The 22,911-nt window shown below is 40.3% G+C and overlaps 1 protein-coding gene across 1 annotated transcript in view; it reads right to left on the minus strand.

Moving 5' to 3' along the window:
• PRKCQ (protein kinase C theta) overlaps window positions 1-22,911 on the minus strand; it is a 186,046-nt gene that overhangs the window by 37,718 nt on the left and 125,417 nt on the right. Inside the window, 1 exon segment of the mRNA XM_042944801.1 lies at window positions 995-1,086. Coding sequence (XP_042800735.1) covers window positions 995-1,086 — 92 coding nt within the window.

Below are 22,911 nucleotides of genomic sequence, written 5' to 3' on the forward strand. Positions count from 1 at the left end.
TGAGGGCACGACAGACAGCATGTGTCTGTGATGGCGTTCATGCCTTCCAGAGGTAGTGAGGAAGGTGGGCGGAGAGAATCCGTTAGCACGAAAACTGCCTGATGATTTCTCTGCTGCGGAAATCCCATAAAATTCTCTCTGGGCACGTTGCTGATGGTTCCTGGAGGTGATGAGCTTAGTGGTGTGCGAGCCACTGGCTTTGACAAAAAGCCATTTCAGCCAGACTTTCTGTGGGAGCTGGTGGGACCCGTCCATCTTTCAACCCAGCTCAGCCTACACCACTCGAAAGTGCTCATTAGGGGTGAATGAAAGATTACTGAGCACCAGGAAAAGGAAGCTAGTGTGTACCCATATTTTTAAGTGGCTCTAGTGGCACAATTTTCTTTTTTCCTGAGTGTCACGGTTTTATTACTGAGGAAACAGGGCCCACGGGAGGAAGAGAGGCAGGGGGTTGTGTGGGACTCAGCTTCATTTCCACCTGGCAAATGCAGTCTGCCTGGTTTCGAAAAAGGTGAAGATTTATTCTCAGAGAGTAAATACCTCTTCTGGTTTCTTAATTCTCATCCCCCCCACCCTTAGCCAGATGTTTTATGCCTTCACCTTGAGCTTCCCAAAGGCCTTAGAGCTTCATCCCCATGACCACCTTTAAGATCTGTGTTTCATTTGACTGCTTCTTTTCAAAGGGCAAATATTTGCTTCTGGGTTTAGATTAATTAGAAGCTTGATGAGCTGAGTGGTTTCTTAAGAGACTAAGTTCTTGATTTCAAAACATGGAGAAATGAAACAAAACAGACTCCAATTTAAGCTTCACAAATGGGGAAAACAGTTGCCTTGTTGGATAGGTCCCCAGGGCGTTACCCTGACCTGAGGTTGTGGCATGCTGAGTGAGGAAACAGGAAAAATGCCACAAGGGAGAAGTATCGATGGGCATCGCAGGTGCTCAGTACCTGACAAGAACAGTGGAAAAACCCCAAACCCTTTAGAGGGCTCTTACGTGGCTCTGGAAAGATCAAACTTGTGGCAACTTTGGATGTGGTACATTAAGTCTCCTCCATTGAGATACTCCATCACAAAAAAGAGGTTTTCCTAGGGAAAAACAAAAACAATTCCAAATTTCAGCTTTTAAAAAAAATAAGGAAACAAGCGCTACTTTCTGAGTGGATTTAGATTATTTCAGGGGAACCAATTCTATCTTGAGATCACTTATAAAAAGACCAAGATAATTTAGCTGATCTACAGCATTTCCGAACACCAAGAAGAAGCTTGGGGCATCTGGGAGGCATATGCGTAACGTTTGCTGGGATACTTACACGCTATGATGCAGCTGATGGGGCACGGCATGAGGAAGGGTCCACCCGGACTTGCCCACCCAACAGTGATGGTGTTGGACCCTTAATGGTATACAATGCTGATTGTATACCTGTGGAAATTGATAGTGTGTAGGATGGTAAGGATAACACAAATCAGGTCTCTGACTCCAGGCACAGGGCTTGGAAGCATGCGTTCAACACAACACTTAGTAAGTAGTTCTGAACATACTCTCCAGGTATGGCCCTGTGGTAGGAGTGAGAGTGGGGATGTGCATTCCTGCCTCACCCATCAGATTTGATGAAACACAGCCCTGCCTTCAGCTGACAATTAAGTGTAGCCTCATCTCTTGCCAGTCCTGATTTCACTTGTTGCAAGACCTTGCTGATGAGCTAGCATGTTGCTTCCACCAGAGGACATCATGCATGTTACTAGAGCTGGCCCCCTTGAATGGCCGCCATCAAAAGTAATGTTGAGTGGTCTTCAGGTTGAAGACCTCTTCAGGTCTACAGGTCTTCAACATTGTCGTGAGAGTATCAGAAGCGGCTACAGTTCCAGTGAGCCTGGGCTCCTCCTCCTATGTGAGGCAATGCTTCCTCAATAAGTATATATACGACACTTTGAGCATCTCAATTCTAGAGAGTCCTCATGAACCACAGAATTAGTCATCCTCAAAGTGTGAAGACCTTTAGCATGTCTGCTCATGAATTTGCACCCCAAAGCCTCACTTGGGTGATTTTTTAACAGAATTAACCTTTGAGTTTTCATGTGAGACTAACCGAGGCCCTGGGGCATATGAAGTGACGGTGTTCTGGTCTGATAGTGACCTACATTTCCCACCATTTGTACTGAGGCCAGTTCTCCACAGAACTGGGGAAACCAAGTCTTGTGGTAAATATCTCAATAATTTAGGTAAAGATCAGTGTCGTCTCGCTTTTTCTAAAGTTGACCTCTGATCTAATTTACTGATTTCATGTATCTTTAACTGGAACCCTTTCCCTTATGGACAGGCCAAAATCTCTAGTGATAGATGTGCTAACTGAACATTTATACTTCAAATATAGCTTGAGATTAATCATTTGTTCAGTCCGCACACATCTGCTTCATCAATAGCACACGTTTCCTTTAGCTCTTATTCTTGTAAGTACCGTGTGGACCACTTCTAATCACCTTTTTTTTTACCTAAAACTATAATGGTCTGTACGTACACAGTAGTGGAATCTCCCACGTGCTCAAAAGAACGAAAGCTATAAAAGCTTAAAGGCCACTTATAACAGTGCTCAGATGAAGGGTTCCTCTTAAGTGTTAGGATGCTTATAAATCCTTATAAAACTTGAAAATTTGGAATTTATATGTTGTCAGCTAGGACTCGAGGCAAAAGGCCAACCCTAACTTCTACACAACACTGGGCACAGTGGTCCCATCAGTTCTCATGCTTAAGTCAGGTCTGTACCTAGCTATGAAGGGTTGGGGGGTTGAACCTGTGTGGCAAAACACAGACTCTAAGGTACCACAGGGCACAGTCATTGTTTACTCCCTTGGGCATTCCAGGAAGACCACACTACCATAGTGATTATTAATTAAATAGTAATGGAGATTTATAGCATCTTGGATGCCACACTTAATCCCACTAAAAGATCTTATGTCTCCACGATAAATCTTTTAAAACAATCTCTTCTAATTCTCATCTTTATATTAAGCTAGAGGCACTGAAAAAAGCCAATCGATTGCCTTTGGTTATTTATGATGGCATTTTGCTTCAGTTGAAGTGCTTGGTTTGGGTGAATACCAGATAAATGTGGGCTGCTTATAGGGAATAAGGGCAGTCCATGCCTGGAGGTCCAGCTTGGGTAGGCAGGGTGGGGAAACCTGTTATCCTTCTAGAAGGTGCTGAGTGTCCTTGCCTTTTTCTAAGGGGTTCTGGATGCTGTTTGGAAGTCTCGGGAAGATATTCATCCAGGGAACTCTTGGGTCTACATTGGGCCCAAGGAGATGGCTCGGTGATGAAGTCGGAATAAACATAGACACACAAACCATGCAGTCCTGGGGTCTGGGTTTCAAGGATCACGTTTTGAAGGATGGATAAATCTTTTAAAGTTTGAATCCCAAGCCCCAGTCGTACATACAAACATACATGCATATATGACAGACTCAAACTTTCATAAATGGCAGAAAAATGAGTACTCTGAGCTGAAGGTGACCTGCCACTGACCTGGAACCCTTAAGCATCACTCTCGAGAAGAAAAGCCTGCCCACTGGAAGGATTCCAGATTGACTCAGGTGGAACCAAACCCAGAAGGACAAGACTCAGGGTAATGGTCAAGACCAGGGCTTTGCCCTTACTGAGAACCAAGTTCATATTTCTTCTATTTGTGACCATGGAGAAGTTAACCTCCCTTGAGCATTATCTTCTTTATTTGCAAAACAGAGGGATAATATTCCTGTCTCGAGAGGACTGTCATGAGTATTAAATGAGATGATACATGTAGAAAACTGACTCAGGGTTCGCATTCAGCATGCCCTTGATAATTGGTAGCTGTTGTCCTAGGAAAACAATTTAAAAGCTAATCAAAAGACCCCAGCAGATCAGAAGAACTAAATAAATGGAGAGAGATTCCATGTTCATGAATAGGAATATAATATTGTCAAGATGTCAATTCTTTCCAACTTATAGGTTTAGTGAAATCCTGGTCAAAATCCTATTGAATTATTTGTGTACCTCTATAAACTGATTCTAATGTTTACACAGAGGCAAAAGACCCAGAATAGCCAAAAAAATTTTTGGAAGAACAAAGTTGGAGGTCAGAACTACCCATCTTCAAGACTTACCACAAAGCTATAGTCATCAAGACAGTGTGGTGTTGACAAAAGAATGGACAGATCAAATGGAACAGAGTTTAGAAACAGACCCTCACAAATATAGTCAACGGATCTTTGAAAAAGAAGCAAAAGCAATAATACAGTGAAGCAAAGGTAGTCTCTTCCAGAAATGGTGCTGGACATCTATATGAGTAATTCCGCCTTTAATTTTCATTACATCTTCTGGAAAAAAATTGCATGACGTCAAAAACCAAACTCCAGCAGATCCTTCTCCGCAAAAGGACTCCTCAGAAAAGAGGAAAGCAGACAGCCAGGTCTCCTCCAGTGCTGTCCTATCTTTTCTGGTCATGAGCTGAGAGAAAACGTGAAGCAGGGTAATGAGGAGTGACGGGGTGGGGGGGGCGCTTATGACCCCCACACACCAGTAAGGACCTCTCTTTACACCGGGAACTACATTAACTAACACACACGATTCTTTTGGCGAGTCAGAACTGAAGTTGTGAGGGTCTGGGGGATAGTGTGCTCCAATCTGCCCTGGACTTAGACTTTGCCAGCAGTTCCTGGGATAGCAAGCATGGAGTAGAAATTCTGGTCTCTGTGCCACCACTGATTGGCTGGCTGATCAATAGATCATGCCATCCTTGGGCCTCAGTCTCAACCTCAGAGAAACAAGAAGTACTGATGAAATTCCCCTTCAGTAGCCTCAACACTCCCTGGTTTTCACCATACATTTAATTTTTTTTTCCCTTGGGGAAAAAGATGACATTAATAAACTATTAAGTACATTATAAGATCCATGCGGTGCTCCTCAGGTGATAAATACCTATAAGAGGATGTGATGCTTGCAAAATTCTTCAGAGATGTCTTTGAAACAATGCATATCTGAAGTAAAATTAGGGACACCTGGGTGGCTCAGTCGGTTGGGCGTCCAACTTCGGCTCAGGTCATGATCTCACGGTTCGTGAGTTGGAGCCCCGTGTCGGGCTCTGTGCTGACAGCTCAGAGCCTGGAGCCTGCTTCAGATTCTGTGTTTCCCTCTCTTTCTGCCTCTCTCAAAAATAAACATTAAAAATTTTTTTTAAAAAAAGGATAGAGATGAGCCTTCCTTTAGAACGCTCCTCAAAGGAGAGGAAGTGTTATGGCCCACCATGCCACCCCAAGGAAGGTCCTACAATAGGGGTCAGATGGCTTCCTCCCATGTAAGTAGTCTCCTGGTTACTTACGCTCCTAGAACATGGCGATCGGTTGGGGGCAGATACCCCTGTGTCCCAAGGGTCCTGACTGCTTTAACATTTAAATCAATCCCACCAATGGCTGAAGATCAGAATATGTTAGGGCAGAATTTGCCTTAGCACTGTTTTGAGTAGACCTCAAATGGCAAGAAAATAACTTTTTGACTGGTCTTTCTATTTTGTTTCTGAATCACGCGTTTTATTCTCTTAGAACTCAAGCAGGCCTGCTTAAAGAAGAACACTTCTGACTTTGGAAAAGAATAGAAACAAAGGAGTAGAGCCTGACAACCTGTAGAGCTATTGTCCCCAGTTCAATCAGTGAGTTTTTTCACTTTGCCTACGTAGGAGGCAAAAACATAGCGTTTTGTCAAGCAGCTCTGTGGAAAAGTGAAATTTGTAAAAGGAAGGTTGCCTCTCTTGGCTAGTTCCCTGCAGGACGAAACCCATTGAGGTTCTCGCAATCTCTGTTGCTGTTAACTCAAATGGACGGATTTGTAAAATGAATGTTCCAGTAAAGGCCCGTGTCTATACTATTCGTAGTCTTTACAGTGTGAGTTCTCTGAGTGTCCTTCCATCATCCACTGATTTTATTAATGAAATGATAAAACACTGAGCATATTTCCTGACCTATCCTGTCAGGAACGTAAGTTGAGTTGCGGTTTGACAGTACAAGGACATTGAGGCCACTGGAAGAAGTGACTGACTGAATAGTCCTTAAGAACCTCTGACCAACCAGAAAGTATTTGACATACCATTCAATTACATTTATTTATCAACTTTCCCGATTATAACTATGGCATACAGGCTGTTTGTATGCCAGACCACAGAAACAAGAGTCACAGTTATGTATTGCTTTGCTGTGATTTTCTGACAGCTGAGCACAATAATCAATGCTGATATTCTGTAGATAGATGGGTATTCAATGCTCTGTAGTTGGTTTTTTTTTTTTTTTTTGGTGCTTTAAAAAATGGTATTATTATATTCTTGTAAGATCACTTAAATATTATATATCAACTACTTTCAAAAATTCAAAACAGCCTAGCATTTTTGCGAAGAATTCTGTAGGTATGTGTACAAAGTCCTGGATATTTTCCAGTTTCCACAAATATGTCATTACTTGGCTGACAGAACATTGTAGTTGGCTCTCCTATGTTCTTACAAAAATATGAGCTCACTGTAGGGAGACTCCAATGTCTAAGTACTTTTGTATTCATTTATTTTCTTTATGAAATATCTATATAAAATTTAGCTGTAACAGTAGTTTATACTGATAAAAAGGAAAGGAAGTAAACGTTGTACATAAGAATAAAAATATCTAAGTATTTTGCTAATCTAAGAACTAGAAAAAGTCATTAAAAGATTTTTTTTGAATGTTTATTTTTGAGAGAGACAGAGCATGAGCAGGAGAGGGGCCAAGAGAGAAGGAGACACAGAATCTGAAGCAGGCTCCAGGCTCTGAGGCCCAGTGCGAGGTTCGAACTCATGAACCCTGAGATCATGGCCTGAACTGAGGTCAAATGCTTAACCGACTGAGCCACTCAGGCACCCCAGAAAAGGTCATTTTTTAGATAATATCTTATGTACTCATTTCAGTGGTATTCAAGGCCAAATTCCTTTAATAATTCTCGTCTAAATTTAAGACCTTGCCTTTGAACCTCTCCCTTAGTGACTCCCATCATTTTTACTTAAGACTCAGCACATGGAGAGTGTAACTCGTGTCAGAAGTAGGGGTGGGGTCCCCTTCAGAGTGTGAACGACCTCAGAAGTTTTTACTTCTACTTATCGTTGCCCTAAAGCAAGGTTCTGGTTGAGAATTACAACCCGTGAGAGCTGCCTTTTTGACATCCTCAGCTCTGTGGTCGTGCGGAAATGGGGGCGCTTCCTGTCTGGGAGGGCACAGAGCTGGGGGCAGGGCTGCCCAAGCTGTGTGCTCAGAACTCGGCAGGCACAGAGTTTGCATCCGGTGGGTACATGTGTGGGGCACACTGGATGTTGGGCTCACCCGTATAGTTTTACACCCTGTCAGTGTGGTCACACCAGCGCTCAATTTCTTAGATGTGCCTACAGTTTAGAAGGCTGGGGAATTCTGAAATCTGGATCCCTGTATCTATCGCTTTCTTCCATATTGAGCCATAAATTCAAACATCCTATAACAACAGGCTTATTTCCTTTTTCATTAGGGACACGTCCTCAAAAAAAAAACAACAACAAACAAACCAATAGATAATCATTTGTGTACATTTTATGTCTAAATATGGAGTGGGGAGAGTGGGGGAAAGAAATTGCTCTCTGCAGACCTGCAAACTCGTTCATTAGGGGTTGTTTATATTTCTATTATAAACTCTAATTAGTAAAATTCACTGCCTTTAATAGACCTGTTAGTACGTTTCAGAAATAATGTGCCTGAATTTCTAGAGGTTTGTACCTTGCAACGGGAACTCCGGCTCAGTAGGTGTTTCCTGGCTTCATTGTCCCACAGGGCCTTTTTGCATTAACTAACAAATTATTTTCTTTCATGACAAAGTATAAACAGGACTCCATTTCATGCATTTTAAAATGGTTCCCCCTGATATGACATGATATGATAAGGTCTCTACTGAGAAGCAATGTAGCAGTTAGGCCTATGGACTTCACCACTGAACTGCCTGAATCAGAGCCCTGGGTTCCTGCTTGGCAGGTGTTTGACCTTTGATGGGTTGCTTGTCCCCTTAGGAGCCCCTCAATTTCTTTATCTGTAAAATGGGGATGATAACATGGTCTACTTCGTAGGGTTGCTATAAAGACTAAATGAGCTAAAATACTTAACACACCTACAACCTGGATTGGCACGTGGTGAATGCTCTATAAATGTCAGCTGTTACTACATTTACAGCTACAGTTATTGTACATGTATGATATATGTGAAGATGTATGTTGAGACATATATTCACAAGTACAAAATAATCTCAGGAACAGGCTGAGTTTTAACATAAAAGACGAGTTAGGAATATATGGTTTTGGTGTAGAAATGGCCTACTTTGCTGAAGATTTTAGTCACCAAATTATTAATACTAGATTTAGTTAATTAAACCAAATTAGTTTCTAAATTAGTTACTAAAAAAAGATGAAAAGGAACGTAGAAGTAGAAATTTGAGTACTACCTTTTGAGTGCCTTTGAATATCAGAACTTGGAATGAGTCTCTTCTTTTTATAGTACTTTTACGCATTTTCCAATTTTTAAAGTATGTTTTGGTGTAATTTTATAATTCAGGAACATATTAATGTGATTTAATTATAAGTCAGAGACAAATATGATGTCACTCACATGTAGATCTTAAACAAAACAGATGAACACAGGGGAAGGGAAGGAAAAATAAGGCAAAAACAGAGAGGGAGGCAACCCATAAGAGACTCTTAACTACAGAGAACAAATAGGGTTACTGGAGGGGAGGGGTGTGGGGGAATGGGCTGTGTGGGGGATGGGCATTCCGGAGGGCGCTTGCTGGATGAGCACTGGGTGTTATATGTAAGGGATGAATCACCGGGTCCTACTCCTGAAACCAATACTACACTGTATGTTAACTAGAATTTAAATAGCTGGGGCCTTGCCAATGTATCCATTCCAAAGAGGTCCATCTGGCCAATGTATCCATTCCAAAGAGGTCTGGAATAAGTCCGAATCACTGAGAGATCAAAAGTAGTATTGTTATCTGTAGCGCTGGTGTGGGAATTTAGATTAAGCATCTGATGTAAAGCAAGGTGCTGGCTGGTGTAGATCATCCAAGTTGAAAATGGCAGGTGAAACACTTTGATGAAGGAAGGGCCAGGCACAGGGCAGGAGCGTCTTCTGATTACATACTTTTAACATCGCCTCTAATGAAAATGATACAAATAGAGTCATCCTTTCAAAGAAGACCCAAAGTAACTGAAAAGACCTAAAAGGGGAAGCCCGATGAAAATAAAAATCTCTATTCCTAATAGGAAAGAGAGGATTCTAAAATTACAGAGACAGATTTCAAAAAGGTAGTTGTGTAATCCCCACGGGGCTGCTTGCACACACAAATGTCATTTAGAGAAGTGAAGAGTTCTAGAACTGTCAACACATGTCCCTTAAAAATATTGTTTTCAATATTGATATTTTGTGAATAAGTAATTTTTTTTTGAGAGAGAGAGAGAGAGAGAGAGAGAGACAGACATGAGTGGGGGAGGGGCAGAGCGAGAGTCCCAAGCAGGCTCCAGCTGAGCTGCCCAGGTGCCCCTGTGAATGAATATTCTAGAATTCATGAGGGGGGAATTGCAAAGGTAGACTCAAAAGTTATATTAATATGTGCCTTCTATACTGCCTTCTCCTTAATAATGATCATAATCCCTTTTCAAAAAATTTTTCAGTTTTTAAATTTTTGAGAGAGAGAGTACAAGCAGGCGAGAGGAGGAGAGAGAGAGAGAGAGAGAGAGAGAGAGAGAAAGAGAGAAACTCAAGCAGGCTCCACACTCAGCAAGGAGCCTGATGTGGGGCACGACCCTGGGATCATGACCTGAGCCAAAATTAAGGGTCAGTCACTCCATCAATGGAGCCACCAGGTGCCCGGATTAAAAATCCTTTTTACTAAGAGAATGAAAATAAAGAGCCTGGGACATTATTTAGTGCTAACTGCTATTCAATATAGTCAAACACTGAATAAATAAGGGAACAGTTGCCAAATGTGCACATGTTATTGGATGCATGTGGACTTAATGGCACTAAAGACATTCATAATCTTATCAAACCAGGAGCAATTTTGGAAAAAAAAATGGAGAACTTGGCAAATAGGCAAATATCATGCAAATGAGGTCAGGAATATACACTCCATCTCTGGAAAAAGGAGGAAATGATCCTAGCTTTCTTTCCTCCAAAGGCTAGTAAGTTAATGTCACAAATCATATATGGAGAAGACCTGCATGGTCTGAAGAAATAAGACTGGAATATTTATTAGAAAGTAGTGCCTCTTTCAGAGTATCCTATGTGAAGCATATTTAATAAATGCTGTAATATCCAATATTATAGGATAAGACAAATTGGAGAGTAGAGTTAGACTCTTTGAGATCTACCCTAACTGAGCCAGTGGAAAGGGTGGGAGGTGCACCCTGGAGAACAAAGACTATCTCATCCAAACTAAAATGAAAAAATACACCTATTTAGCTCTGTGCCTGGGATAGTTAAGAACAGATTACATATTAACCTTTCCTATGTAAAGCATTAATCTGTGTTACAGTCAGAGCAAGGCTGGCCCCAACATCTGCAAGGTCTAGAGCAAGAGTACCAGTGGATGCCAATGCCATATGTAAAAACATTTAAATGTGACAAATCAACCATGCCCACTATTGCATTAAATATATTCTATGTTCCTATATATTCATATATACAGAGTGCGAGACAGCTCCCCCTCTGTTGCTTGGTTCCAAGGTTGAGATCACGCAAAGGATACTTCCCTAATGAGTTGTGAGTTGGATTTGGTGTTTAGGCACCTTGAAATCTCAATTTTTCTAATAATTTTGGACAGATGATAGGATTTAGAAAAGAGCATTGATGTGATCAGCTAGGCTGATCTTTGGATCTCCATTTCTTTAAAAAAGTTTTTTTTAAATGTTTATTTATTTTTGACAGGGAGAGAGACAGAGCATGAGCAGGGGAAGGGCAGAGAGAGAGGGAGACACAGAATCCGAAGCAGGCTCCAGGCTCTGAGCTGTCAGCACACAGCCCGACACGGGGCTCAAACTCACAGACCGTGAGATTATGACCTGAGCCGAAGTACGACGCTCAACTGACTGAGCCACCCGGGCACCCCATTGATCTCCATTTCTTTAGCTGCAATATGAGGGAAGCTGTTGACCCCCAAAATCGCAACAGCTCCTTCCTACACTTAAACTTCTAAAAATTTATCTAGATAAAATTAACATACAATATTCGTTTCAGGGGTACGACACAGTGATTCAGCACTTGTACACATTGTGAAATGGTCACCTAAGTATAATTACCATCTGTCACTTTATAATATGCTATCATAGACTGCGTTCTCCATACTGTACATTACATCCCCATGACTTATCCATTTCATAGCTAGAAGTTTGTAGTTCTTCATCTCCTTTGCCCATTTCACCCTGCTCATCCCCCTCCCCACTGTCAACTGTCAATCTAGTCTCTGTATCCATGAGTCTGGGTCTTGTATTGTTTTTGTTTTTTAGACTCCATGTAAAAGTGAAATCATGTGGTATTGGTCTTTCTCTAATTATTTTACTTGGCATAATACATTCAAGGTCCATACATGTTGTAAATATCAAGGTTTCATTCTTTTTTTTTTATAGCTGAGTAGTAGTCATTACACACACACACACACACACACACACACACACACACATACACATACACATCTTCTTTATCCACTCAGCCACTGATCGTCACTTAGGTTATTTCCATATCTTGACTCTTATATCTTTTCAAATGAATGTTTTCATTTTCTTTGGATAAATAGCCAGAAGTGACTGGATCCTATGGCAGTGTTATTTTTACATTTCTGAGGAACCACCATACTGTTTGCCATAATGGCCACACCATTTATATCCCTACCAATAGTACACAAGGGTTCCCCTTTCTCCACATCCTTGCCAACTCTTATTTCTTGACTTTTTGACTTTAGCCATTCTGACAGGTGTTAGGTTCTATCTCATTGTGGTTTTGATTTGCATTTCCCTGATGATGAGTGATGTTGAGCAGCTTTTCATGGGTCTGTTGGCCATCTGTATTTCTTTCTTTCTTTTTTAATGTTTGCTTGTTTTGAGGGAGAGCATGAGTAGGGAAGGGGCCGAGGGGGTGGGGGGAGATAGGAAATCCCAAGCAGGCTCCGTGCTGCCAGTGCTGAGCCCAACGCAGGGCTTGAACCCTTGAACTGTGAGATCATGACCTGAGCCTAAACCAAGAGTTGGATGCTTAACTGACTGAGCCACCCATGCACGCCATCTGTATTTCTGAATTGAAGAAACGTCTTTTCGTGTCTTCTGCCCATTTTTAAAATCAGGTTGTTTTTTGGATATAGAGTTGTATCAGTTCTTTATATATTTTGAATGCTGTTCCTTTACCAGTTATCATTTGTAAACATCTTCTCCCGTCAGTAGAACCCCTTCAGTAGGTTGCCTTATCTTTTTGTTCATGGTTCCTTTCTGTGAAAAAGGTCTTTAGTTTGAGGGAGTCTCATTTATTTTTGAACTTGTTCCCTCATCTGGGGAGAGAGATCTAAACAAATATCACTCAGACTAATGTCTAAGGGCTTACTGCCTATGTTTTCTTCTAGGAGTTTTGTAGTTTAACTTACATTTAAGACTTTATTTTGAGCTTATTTTTGTGTATGGTGTAAGAAAGTGGTCTGGTTTCATTCTTTTGCATGTAGTTGTCCAGTTGTTCCAACACCATGTAATGAAGAAACTCTTTTCTCCATTGTATGTTCTAGGCTCCTTTGTCAAAGATTGACTATAAAAGCATGGGTTTATTCCTGTATTCTTTATTTTGTATTCTCTTCTTTTGGTTTATGTGTGTGTTGTGCCAATATCATTCTGTTTTAATGACTATGACTTTGTAGTATAGCTCGAATTTAAGGAGCATGATCACACAAGCTCTGTTGTTCTTTCTCCAAGATGTTTTGGCCATTGGGTTCTTCTGTGATTCCCTACAAAAATGAAAAGTTTTGTTCTTGTTCTGTGGAAAATGCCATTGGTAGTTTGGTAGGAATTGCACTGAATCTGTAGATTGCTTTGGGTAGTATGAATACTTTAACAGTATTAATTCTTTTAACCCTTAAGTACTGAATACGTTTCTATTTATTTGTGTCATCTTCAATTTCTTTCATCAATGTCTTATATTAGTCATAGTACAGGTCTTTTACTTTCTTGGCTAAATTTATTCCTAGGTATTTTATCAATGCAATTGTAAATGGAATTGTCTTAATTCCCCTTTCCACAACTTCATTATTGGTGTATAGAAATCAACAGATTTCTGTATATTAAATTTTTATATCCTACAGCTTTACATGAATTAATTACTTCTAGTAGTTTTCTGGTGGAGTTTTTAGGGTTTTTTGTATGTATAGTATCATGTTATCTGAAAATGGTTTTACTTCTTTTCCAACTTGAATGCCTTTTACATCTTTTTCTTGTCCGATTGTTGTGACTAGGGCTTCCAATATGAGGTTAAATGAAAGTGACGAAAGAGGACACTGTTGTCTTTTTCCCAGTCTCAGAGTCTCAACTTTTCACTGTTGAATATGATGATAGCTGTGGGTTTGTCATACACAACCTTAGTTATATTACATTCCCTCTGTAACCACTTGGTTGAGTGTTTTAATCATAAACGGATGTTGAAAATTATCAGATTCTCTTTCCGTATTGAGTGATATTATTATCCTTTTTGTTAATGTTGATTAATTTGTGGATGTTAACCATCCTGCGTCTCTGGAATAAATCCCACTTTATCATGGTGTATGATTTTTAAAAATGTATTCTTGAATTCAGTTTGCTAATATTTTGCTGAGAATTTTTGCATCAATGTTCATCAGGGACATAGCCTGTAATTTTCTTTCTTTTCTTTTTTCTTTTCTTTTCTTTTCTTTTCTTTTCTTTTCTTTTCTTTTCTTTTCTTTTCTTTTCTTTTTTTAACAATTTATTGTCAAATTGGTTTCCATAAAACACCCAGTGCTCATCCCAACAGGTGCCCTTCCCCTCTTTCACCCTCCCACCCACTTTCCCCTCTCCCCCCACCCCCATCAACCCTCAGTTTGTTCTCAGTATTTAAGAGTCTCTTATGGTTTGCCTCCTTCCCTCTCTGTAACTATGTAATTTTGTTTTTTTGTGGTGTCTTTGGCTTGGAATGGGGGTAATTGTGGCCTCACAAAATGTGTTTGGAAGTGTTCCTTCCTCTTCAGTTTTTTGGAAGGGTTAGAAAAACATAGGTATTAACTCTTCTTGAAATGTTAAAGAGCCTGATGCAGGGCTTAAACCCACAAACCGTGAGATCATGACCTGAGCTGAAACCAAGAGCCGGATGCTTAACCCACTGAGCCACCCAGGTGCCTCCATTTGTATTTCTGAATTGAAGAAATGTCTATTCAGGTGCTCTGCCCATTTCTGATCAGGACTGATCATGGACTTTAGCCATCTGATCATGGACTTGTGTTTGAATCAGTAATACGAAAGATCCTATTTCATTACTTGTCATCAGTCCGATCAGATATTAGTTCTTCTTGATTCAGTCTCAGAAGATTGTCTGTTTCTAGGAATTTTTCCATTTCTTCTAGGTTGTCCCATTTGTTGGCATATAGTGATTGGTAGTAGTCTTTTATGATCCTTTGTATTTCTGTGGTGTTGGTAACTTCTCTTTCATTTCTGATTTATTTGGGCCCTCTTTTTTCTTGCAGCTGGCCAGAAGTTTATCAATATCAATTTTATCTACCTTTTCAAAGAACTAGTTCTTAGTTTCATTGATATTTTTTTTGTCTTTATTTCATTATTTCTGCTGTAAGCTTTAGTATTTCCTTCCACTAACCCTGGGCTTTGTTTGTTCTTCTTCTTCTTCTTCAGGTTCTTTTAGGTGTCAGGTTTTATTGTTTGAGATTTTTCTTTCCTTTTGAGGTGGTCCCATATTGTTATCAACTTCCCTTTTAGAACTGCCTTAGGGGTGTCCCATATATTTTGAACTGTTGTGTCCCACTTTCATTATCTCCAGGTATTTTAAAATTTCTTCTTTGATTCCTTCATTGACCCATTGTTTAGAAGCATGTTTAGCCTCTACGTGTTCATGTTTTTTCCAGTTTTCTTCTTGTAATTGATTTTTAGTTCCATACGATTGTGGTCAGAAAAGAAGTTTGGTATGACTTCAGTCATCTTATATTTATTAAATCCTATTTTGTGGCCTCAAACATGTGATCTAGGCTAGAAAATGTTCCATGTGCACTTGAAAAGAATGCATATTCCCCTGTTTTGGGGTGTTCTGGATATATCTACCAAGTCCATCTGGTCTAACGTGTTAAGGCCAAAGCTTCCTTATTCAGAAAGGCAGTGGGAGATGCCTTGGTTGTACATGACTGTGGGCTTCAGTAACGCAGCAGGAGAGTGCCTTGTCTGTGCACGTGTGCTGGCTTTCGGCAGGTTGTGGGAGGACACTGTGACCGCTGGCATTCAAGGCAGCAGGGGAGTTTTACAACTGCCTGCACTTGCAGACTTTAGCTGGAGAGCAGGAGAACTCCATGACCATTTGCACAGTCCTGCGCCAGGCAGGGAGCAAAGGACAGCTGCAACCATCTGCACGTTCCAGCCTCAGCATGTACTGTGACTGCTCGCGGCAACCTGTTCCAACAGGTGGTGGAAGGGGGCCATGTTAGAGTCTGCCTGCCCTTGCTAATGGGCCATGTGGAGAGTGCGATAGTGGCCTCTACCAGTGCCTCCATCTGCACGGAGGGTCACAGCTGTCCTCTACTCCTCCAGTTGATGTCCCCAAATCAGCAAATGAATCTGTCTCACATATAGTCTAGGCATTTTTCAAACTGTTGTTTTCCCACTGGATCTTGAGGTGAGTGAGACTGTGTGTGAGCTCTCCAAGAGGGGAGTCTTGGTTTCCCATAGCACTTTGGGACCCTGGATATCAGCCCTGTTGGTTTTCCAAGCCTGATGTTCTGGGGGTTCTTCTCTCCGGTGTAGATTCCAGGGACTAGCGTGTCTGATGTAGGACACCAGTTCCTTGCTCCTTTGTGAGAAGTACCTGTCTGGTGAGATCCCTCCCTTTTATGTGTTGCTGAACTGAGGGTGAGGTTTCTGCAAGACTGTATCTCAACATGGTCCTTTTATCCTTTGCTGTGGAAAGCAATTCATCTAGTTTTCAGATCTCCTGCAGAGGGAAATGATCCATATGTAACTGTGGATTTGGTCTGTCCATGGAAGAACACGAATTCAAGATCTTCATATATTGCCATCTTAGACCCCTTCCCTAATGCCTTATCTATGGAGGCTGTCATTATAAGAAAAAGAAATGAGTATAGCAAATCAAATTAGTGGCTATAAGCAACCAAGATATCCCCCAGTGGGTGAATGTATCAACAAGCTGTGGTATATCCAGACAATGGAATATAATTCAGCAATGAAATAAGCTGGAAAGTCATGCATTTAAAGTTCCTCCATGGCTTTTCATATCATTAAGTGACAGGAGCCAGTATGAAAAGTCATCCATACTGAATGATTCCAACTACGTGACATTTTGCAAAAGGCGAAACTCATGGAGACAGTAAAGAGATCAGTGGTTGCCAGGGGTGGAGGTAAGGGAGGAAAGAATATGCAGGGTATAGAGGATTTTTAGGGCACTGAAATGGCTCCGAATGATACCATAATAGGGGGATACATGTCATAGATTTATCAGAATCTATATGATGTTCAATACAAGAAGTAATCCTAATGTAAAGTATGGTCTTCAGTGAATAATGTATCAATATTGATTCTTCAGCTGTAACAAATGTACCACAGGAGAAACTCTGGGGGGCTGGCAGGGAGGAAGGGGACTATCTACTTTCCACTCAGTTTTTCTGTAAACCTAAATCTGCTCTAAAAATTAGTCTATTAATTAAAAAAAAAACTAGTAGTTCTAGGCTAGCCATACAAAGTGATGCTAATATAGGACTAGAAAAAAACATGTTTAAGATTCTTCCTCATGTGGAGTTCATACAAAGATTGATAAAATAATTACAGAATAATATGGGGACTAGTAAAGCTCTACTAAATTCTTATAATGTTTATGTGTCCTATACAGGTAGAAATTTACACAAACAAGGTAGCATTTGGGTTCTATGTGAAATCTTCCTTGAAAATATGTCCAGAATCATTTGTATTTACTTTCCACTTTTATATTTATATTTACACTTAGTAAATGTAAGCTGCCAAAGCGAGCACTATTTATATTTACACTTAATCAAAATATTTGTAACTGTTCTTCTAGAAAAAAATGTAATAGTTTCCTGCAGAATTACTTACTGCTTGTGTCTCTTAGCCTATGGAACACTCAGGCTTTCTAAGAGCTCATTCACATTCTGGATAAATGCAAATCCTTGTGGATAGAGAATGCATGTGGATGGATTTAGACTTCTTTGTCCAAAGGCTGTTTTCACCTGGCCACCTCCCATCCTGCACCTTTTCCTCAAACTCTGGCTCTGATGATACCTCGCAGTTCATGCTCTGTCTTGTAGGACTCCTTATCGCTGCCCTCACTGCGGACTTTATGGGCCTTTTGATTTTCCTGCACTGTTCATTCCTGTCCCTGTCGTGTCCAGTCTGAGACAGCTTCCTTCTTTACCATAGTGACACAACCATGATGTGCACTCTCGAATGTTCTCTCCTGCCTCCCGCGCTCACTTCGTCACTCAGAAGTGCCCCTCTCTGTACCAGAGTTTGCGCTACACCCTACCCTAACCTTTGCATTTTCTAAAATCTTCCCCCCCTGAATTTCTCCCTTTTGTCTGGCTTCTTCCTCCATCTCAAGGGTTCTCTGCTAACCCTAGAGCCCTGCGATCACACAAACTTCCATTTTCAGAAACATGCTTTCTGGAAGACTCGGATAGAACCCCTGAGTCTACCCACCCGCCACTCACTCAAGACTCTGTAACCTGACTTAGCCCTTCATCCTTCTGCGCGATGCCTCTTTCTGTTCTTCCTGAACAACCAGGCAGCACCCCCCACCACTTGGTATACACAGTCCCCTCTTTCTTGAAAGCCTTCCCTCTCCATTAATTCTACTCCTCTGATCCTTGCCTCCCCTCCCTGAGGGGTCTTTCTCTGCCACTTACCTTTGCTCTTGCACTTCTTAAAGAGGGGGGCAGTGCTTTGCTTTGGTACTTGAACCTCCTCAGTGGGTTGATTACAACTCACATACACTCCTATACTTTCAACTACTGCCTGTTTGCAAAGAGTCCCACACTTCTCCTTTCCTCAGTGTGTGTGCGTAATCTCCTCAAATGCAAAGTGGCCTTTAGTTTTGTTAAAAAAGAGACAGAAGACCCAAAATGGAGTCACTTTTTCTGCGCCCATGTGAGCAAACCAAAACTTAATATCTAGCCTCACTGCAGCGTCAGCCTCTCTCGGGAATGTGACTTCTAACCGGTGAATCTGGAATTACCTGGCCATGCCTCGTGAGGTAATCTGCCTGATAGATTCTCGTCCTTCCTCCAAGGGAAAGTGACTTGCCTGAAACAGTACACTTCCTTTGTCTGGTCTCCTTCCTGCCTGTAACGGGCCTCCATTTCACACAGCTCTTCAGAGCTCCTTCCTATTTGCTAGACGGGACGCTGCCTAATTCGTGAATCCCTGGGTAAAACCAGTTTGATCTTTAGATGTGTTCAGTTGAATCTTTAACAGATTTGGTGGCAGCGATGGGATCCAAAGCAAACTTCCGGCAGCATTCAGACACACGAAACACAGATGTGGTACCCCTGAACTCTTTGGCGTCCCCCTCCCCCGCCCACTTTTGGAGGGCCCTGGGTAAGTTCCTCCCAGCTCTGCTCTCCTAACAGGGATGTTACCTGTTTGAATGCTCACCACATAACGCAAAGGCTTCCATGCTGGGATAAAATTTCTGTGCAGGGAGGTGCACTATAAGAACACCACACGACCCCTACCCAGCAGCAGCACGTGCCTCTTAGGTGTTAGTTTGGTGCCAAGAGACCCAAAGGCTCACTTGAAAAACAACAACAAAAAAGATCCTTGAATTCTAAAAAGTTAAGCATGCTACCTCTTATGGTTCTGGAAGCTATAAATATCGACAAAAATGACAAAATCTTACACAAGACAACCTAGAATTACGACGGCGACCATTATGGGAAGCATTGCAATTTGTCAAGACAGTTCATTTAAGAAGCGCACTTTAAAGAAAGAACTCCCCGATTTAACAGAATGGAATACCTATTTTCATTTATATGCAGAGCCTTCCCAAAGGCCTCAAGATTCCAAAATTGCTTCTTAAAAAAATTATTGCAAAAGACTAATGAAAAAGACACAAGGGGTGCCAGAAATTAAAAAAAAAAAAAAGAGATAATAAAACTGATAGGACTCCCCTGACCTCTTTTGCCTGGGTATTCATGGTCCATTGGTCCTCAGTTTGAACTGCTTCTTCACTCTGAAGAGACTATTAAATAGTTACTTGTTTTTTTCTAAACATATTTATTTTGAGAGAGAAAAAGTACGCATGAGCTGGGGAGAGGCAGAGAGGGAGAATCCCAAGCAGGCTCCACACTGTCGGCACAGAGCCTGACATGGGGCTTGAACTCATGAACTGTGAGATCATGACCTGAGCCAAAGTCAAGAGTCAGATGCTTAACTGACTGAGCCACTCAGGCGCCCCTAAACAGTTACTTTTTAAAATAGAGCTACCCAAGGTGGTAAGAAACCTTCCTCAGGTGTCTTTCATTCCTTGGTCAAAACTGGAATGTCCATAGATGAAGGATTTCCTAAACCCGGGGAGGGTACCCAAAAGTTCCTGAACAATTTAGAGTCATCAGGTCGGGCTTCCAGATCTTTATCCTCTTGTGCACGTGCTGGTCAGAAAAAGTGGATCCAAGAAGCAGGATCATGTAACCTAAGGATGACATCCAAGATGGTCACCTTTCAATATGGTCCCTTCATGGACCAGAAAAAGCTGGCAGGGTAGCAACTGATGTCTTAAAAGTCGTTCTTGGAATCTTCCAGGCCCACGTTGATTGGTCTATCATTCAAACATGCAAACAAACCAAAGAGGAATCTGGGGCAGACTTTAAAGCCGGTCTGGAAGCTCTCTTTCTATGGCACTCCAGGTTCCAAACAATAAATATGGGCACCCAAACTGCTCTAGCTTCCCTGTTTGTACATGCATTATCTCCTAAGATTAGTAGATTAAACGAAAGGCAGCAAATGGGATGGGGGGACACCAGTTTGAACTTGTGACCATAGCTGAGCACTTTGATAGGACTCTGGAACAAGACCGCAAACAAAAGTCCACCAAGATACTGTCCTTATAGCTACAGAAGCTCCAAGGCCAGGCACCTGACATAACACCTGGGCCCTTCCCACATCACTCCTCTAGGGGTCCTTCATCAAAACAGTGGCCCTAAGTCAATTATCTGGGACACCAGGAAAAACAATGTTCTCAAAGGTCCTATACAAATTCTTCAACATCAATTCAAATGGAATAGATGTGGCCTGCACAAATATTAGTAAAAATCTTTAGCCATCTGAGCAGATAACTTTAACTTACTATGTCTACCAGGAAAAACAACTTGGATCCAACTTCTTTATAACTAGTGAGCTTTGTACTGTACCTGATTCATGGATTCATTTAAAATCCAGTCATTTTAGATGGAAGTTATAAAGTCTCTCTGTTTACGTATGTCTGTATGCTGATGTGTGTCTAAATATATGCTTTGGTAGATGTGTGGAATTTTCTTCCTCAGGATGGTAATGCTACAACTAATTTGTAAAAGAGCTCTATTTAATTGGCTTCAAGGAAAATAAGCACTTTTATGAATTAAAGTGTTCCTAAAATTCTCAGAGATATAATAGAAACTAACCCAAATGCTTTTTACGTTCACATGTGCTAGGAAAATACTTATTAAAACTAAGTTTGTGGGTGTAATTAAAATAGACATGTCTTTATGGGGTGCCTGGGTGGCTCAGTCGGTTAAGTGTCTGACTTCGGCTCAGATCATGATCTCGTGGTTCGTGAATTCTAGCCCCATGTCTGGCTCTGTACTGACAGCTCAGAGCCTGGAGCCTGCTCCAGATTCTGTGTCTCCCTCTTTCTCTGCCCCTCCCCTGCTCGCACTCTATTTCTGTTTTTCAAAATAAATAAATGTTTAAAATTTTTTAAAAATAGACATGTCTTTAGCATTGTCAACATTGAATATGACACAGACATACAACTTTTATTCTGCCTGGGTTTACTAGTCAAATAAGTTCATTGCCTTTCTATTAGAAAGCTTGTCAGCAAAAAATATAAAAGCTGGTATGTTGAAATTTTCATAAATGATCTAAATGTAATTATTGAGAACAAGTGAATTAAATACATGTAAGCAAAATAAATGTTTTTAGATGAATTTTAAAAATAGTTTTCCCAATCTTTTTGGTAACATGACATCTTAAAAAGTTTGGTAAGTTAAATAGTGAATAGTCATTAAATATTGAGATCATTTCCAAATAAGATAAAATACTAGAATAGTAATTGCTGAACATAGGTTTATCTACTTTGGGCTTGCTTTTACAGAGGGACTAGAGATATTTGGGCTTATTAGTAAGTATATTTTGTGCCATGCTGAGATATTAACTTGAGAAAGCATGCATTTCTAGAAATTATAAAAAGTGTAAGTCTGCCAATTCACTAAATGCTAGTGTAAAAGACAACACATAATTGTTTATTTGCACTAAAAAGTCAGTTTTTAGGGTTAAAAATTCTAATATATGTAATTAAAGCCTCTAAGTTTTGTGGAAAGGAATTATAGCCGTGGTCAGAACTGGCTAAGATTGGAATGAATTTAATTAAGTTGAATGAGTTTTAATATCAAAAGTAAGCTAGTACAAAATTAGAATTTGCTTTTCTCTTTGTTAAAAAGGGAAAGTTTTCTGGATAAGAGATTGTAAACATTTTTTTTCTTTACCTTTTTAAGTAATATGCCTAGAAAACAAAGATTTTGTGTCTTAAAATAATTTCCTATGTTTCATGTTGTTTTATCAGATGTTTGATTACTTTAAAACAATAGTATTCATCTAACCATAGTGACAAGAGAGTTAAATAGTTGGAAAACACTAACCTTAGGTTTTTTCATAGGGAAGACTCCATTTTTTTCTCATCTATGATCCTATGTGACCAAGTGTTTTTAAACCCTTTTGAGATTTTTGACCAGCTTTTTCTTTTTTTAATTTACAATATCAATTTATTAAAAGCAGATTAATAGTTTAAGAAAACTTTAACAAAGAGAAAACAAAAAATTTAACTTTGTATCAGTATATTTTTTCTATTAAAAGTCATTTACTTACTTAAATTTATTCCACTCTTAGCCAGCACTGACTGCACAGTTCCCTTCTAAGGCTTCCCTCACTGCAAACCTACAACTTTATTCTGTACATCCACATTTTGTCCTGAGTGTTCCTTCTCTAAATAACCAGTCTCAGGTTAGGACAAAATTACTTTCTTTTCCTTCAACATAAAATGGATTCCCCTTCCTCATGTTGTTTTTTCAAAAACACAGATGATATTTTTCTTGCATACAGAGTTGTGTTTCTTATTTCAGCAGTCTTAATTACATGTATTAAAATTCCTAAGTCTTAGAATCCTTAGCTTCTAGTGAAAACTTAGTAAGCAATTGTGAACTTTTGTTATCAGTATCTTCAGATTAGCCAGCTTATGAATATAGTTACTGAAATTTAAATAAAAACTTTAAAAATTATACGATTTCTGACAAACTTTCAAAAGTCAAATTCTAAACGAAGACTTTTTGACCCAACTAACTTTGGAAGGGGAATTTTGAAGGGGTCCATAGAAAATCAC

This window comes from Panthera leo, chromosome B4, assembly GCF_018350215.1.
Source record: "Panthera leo isolate Ple1 chromosome B4, P.leo_Ple1_pat1.1, whole genome shotgun sequence".
Lineage (NCBI taxonomy): Eukaryota > Metazoa > Chordata > Mammalia > Carnivora > Felidae > Panthera > Panthera leo.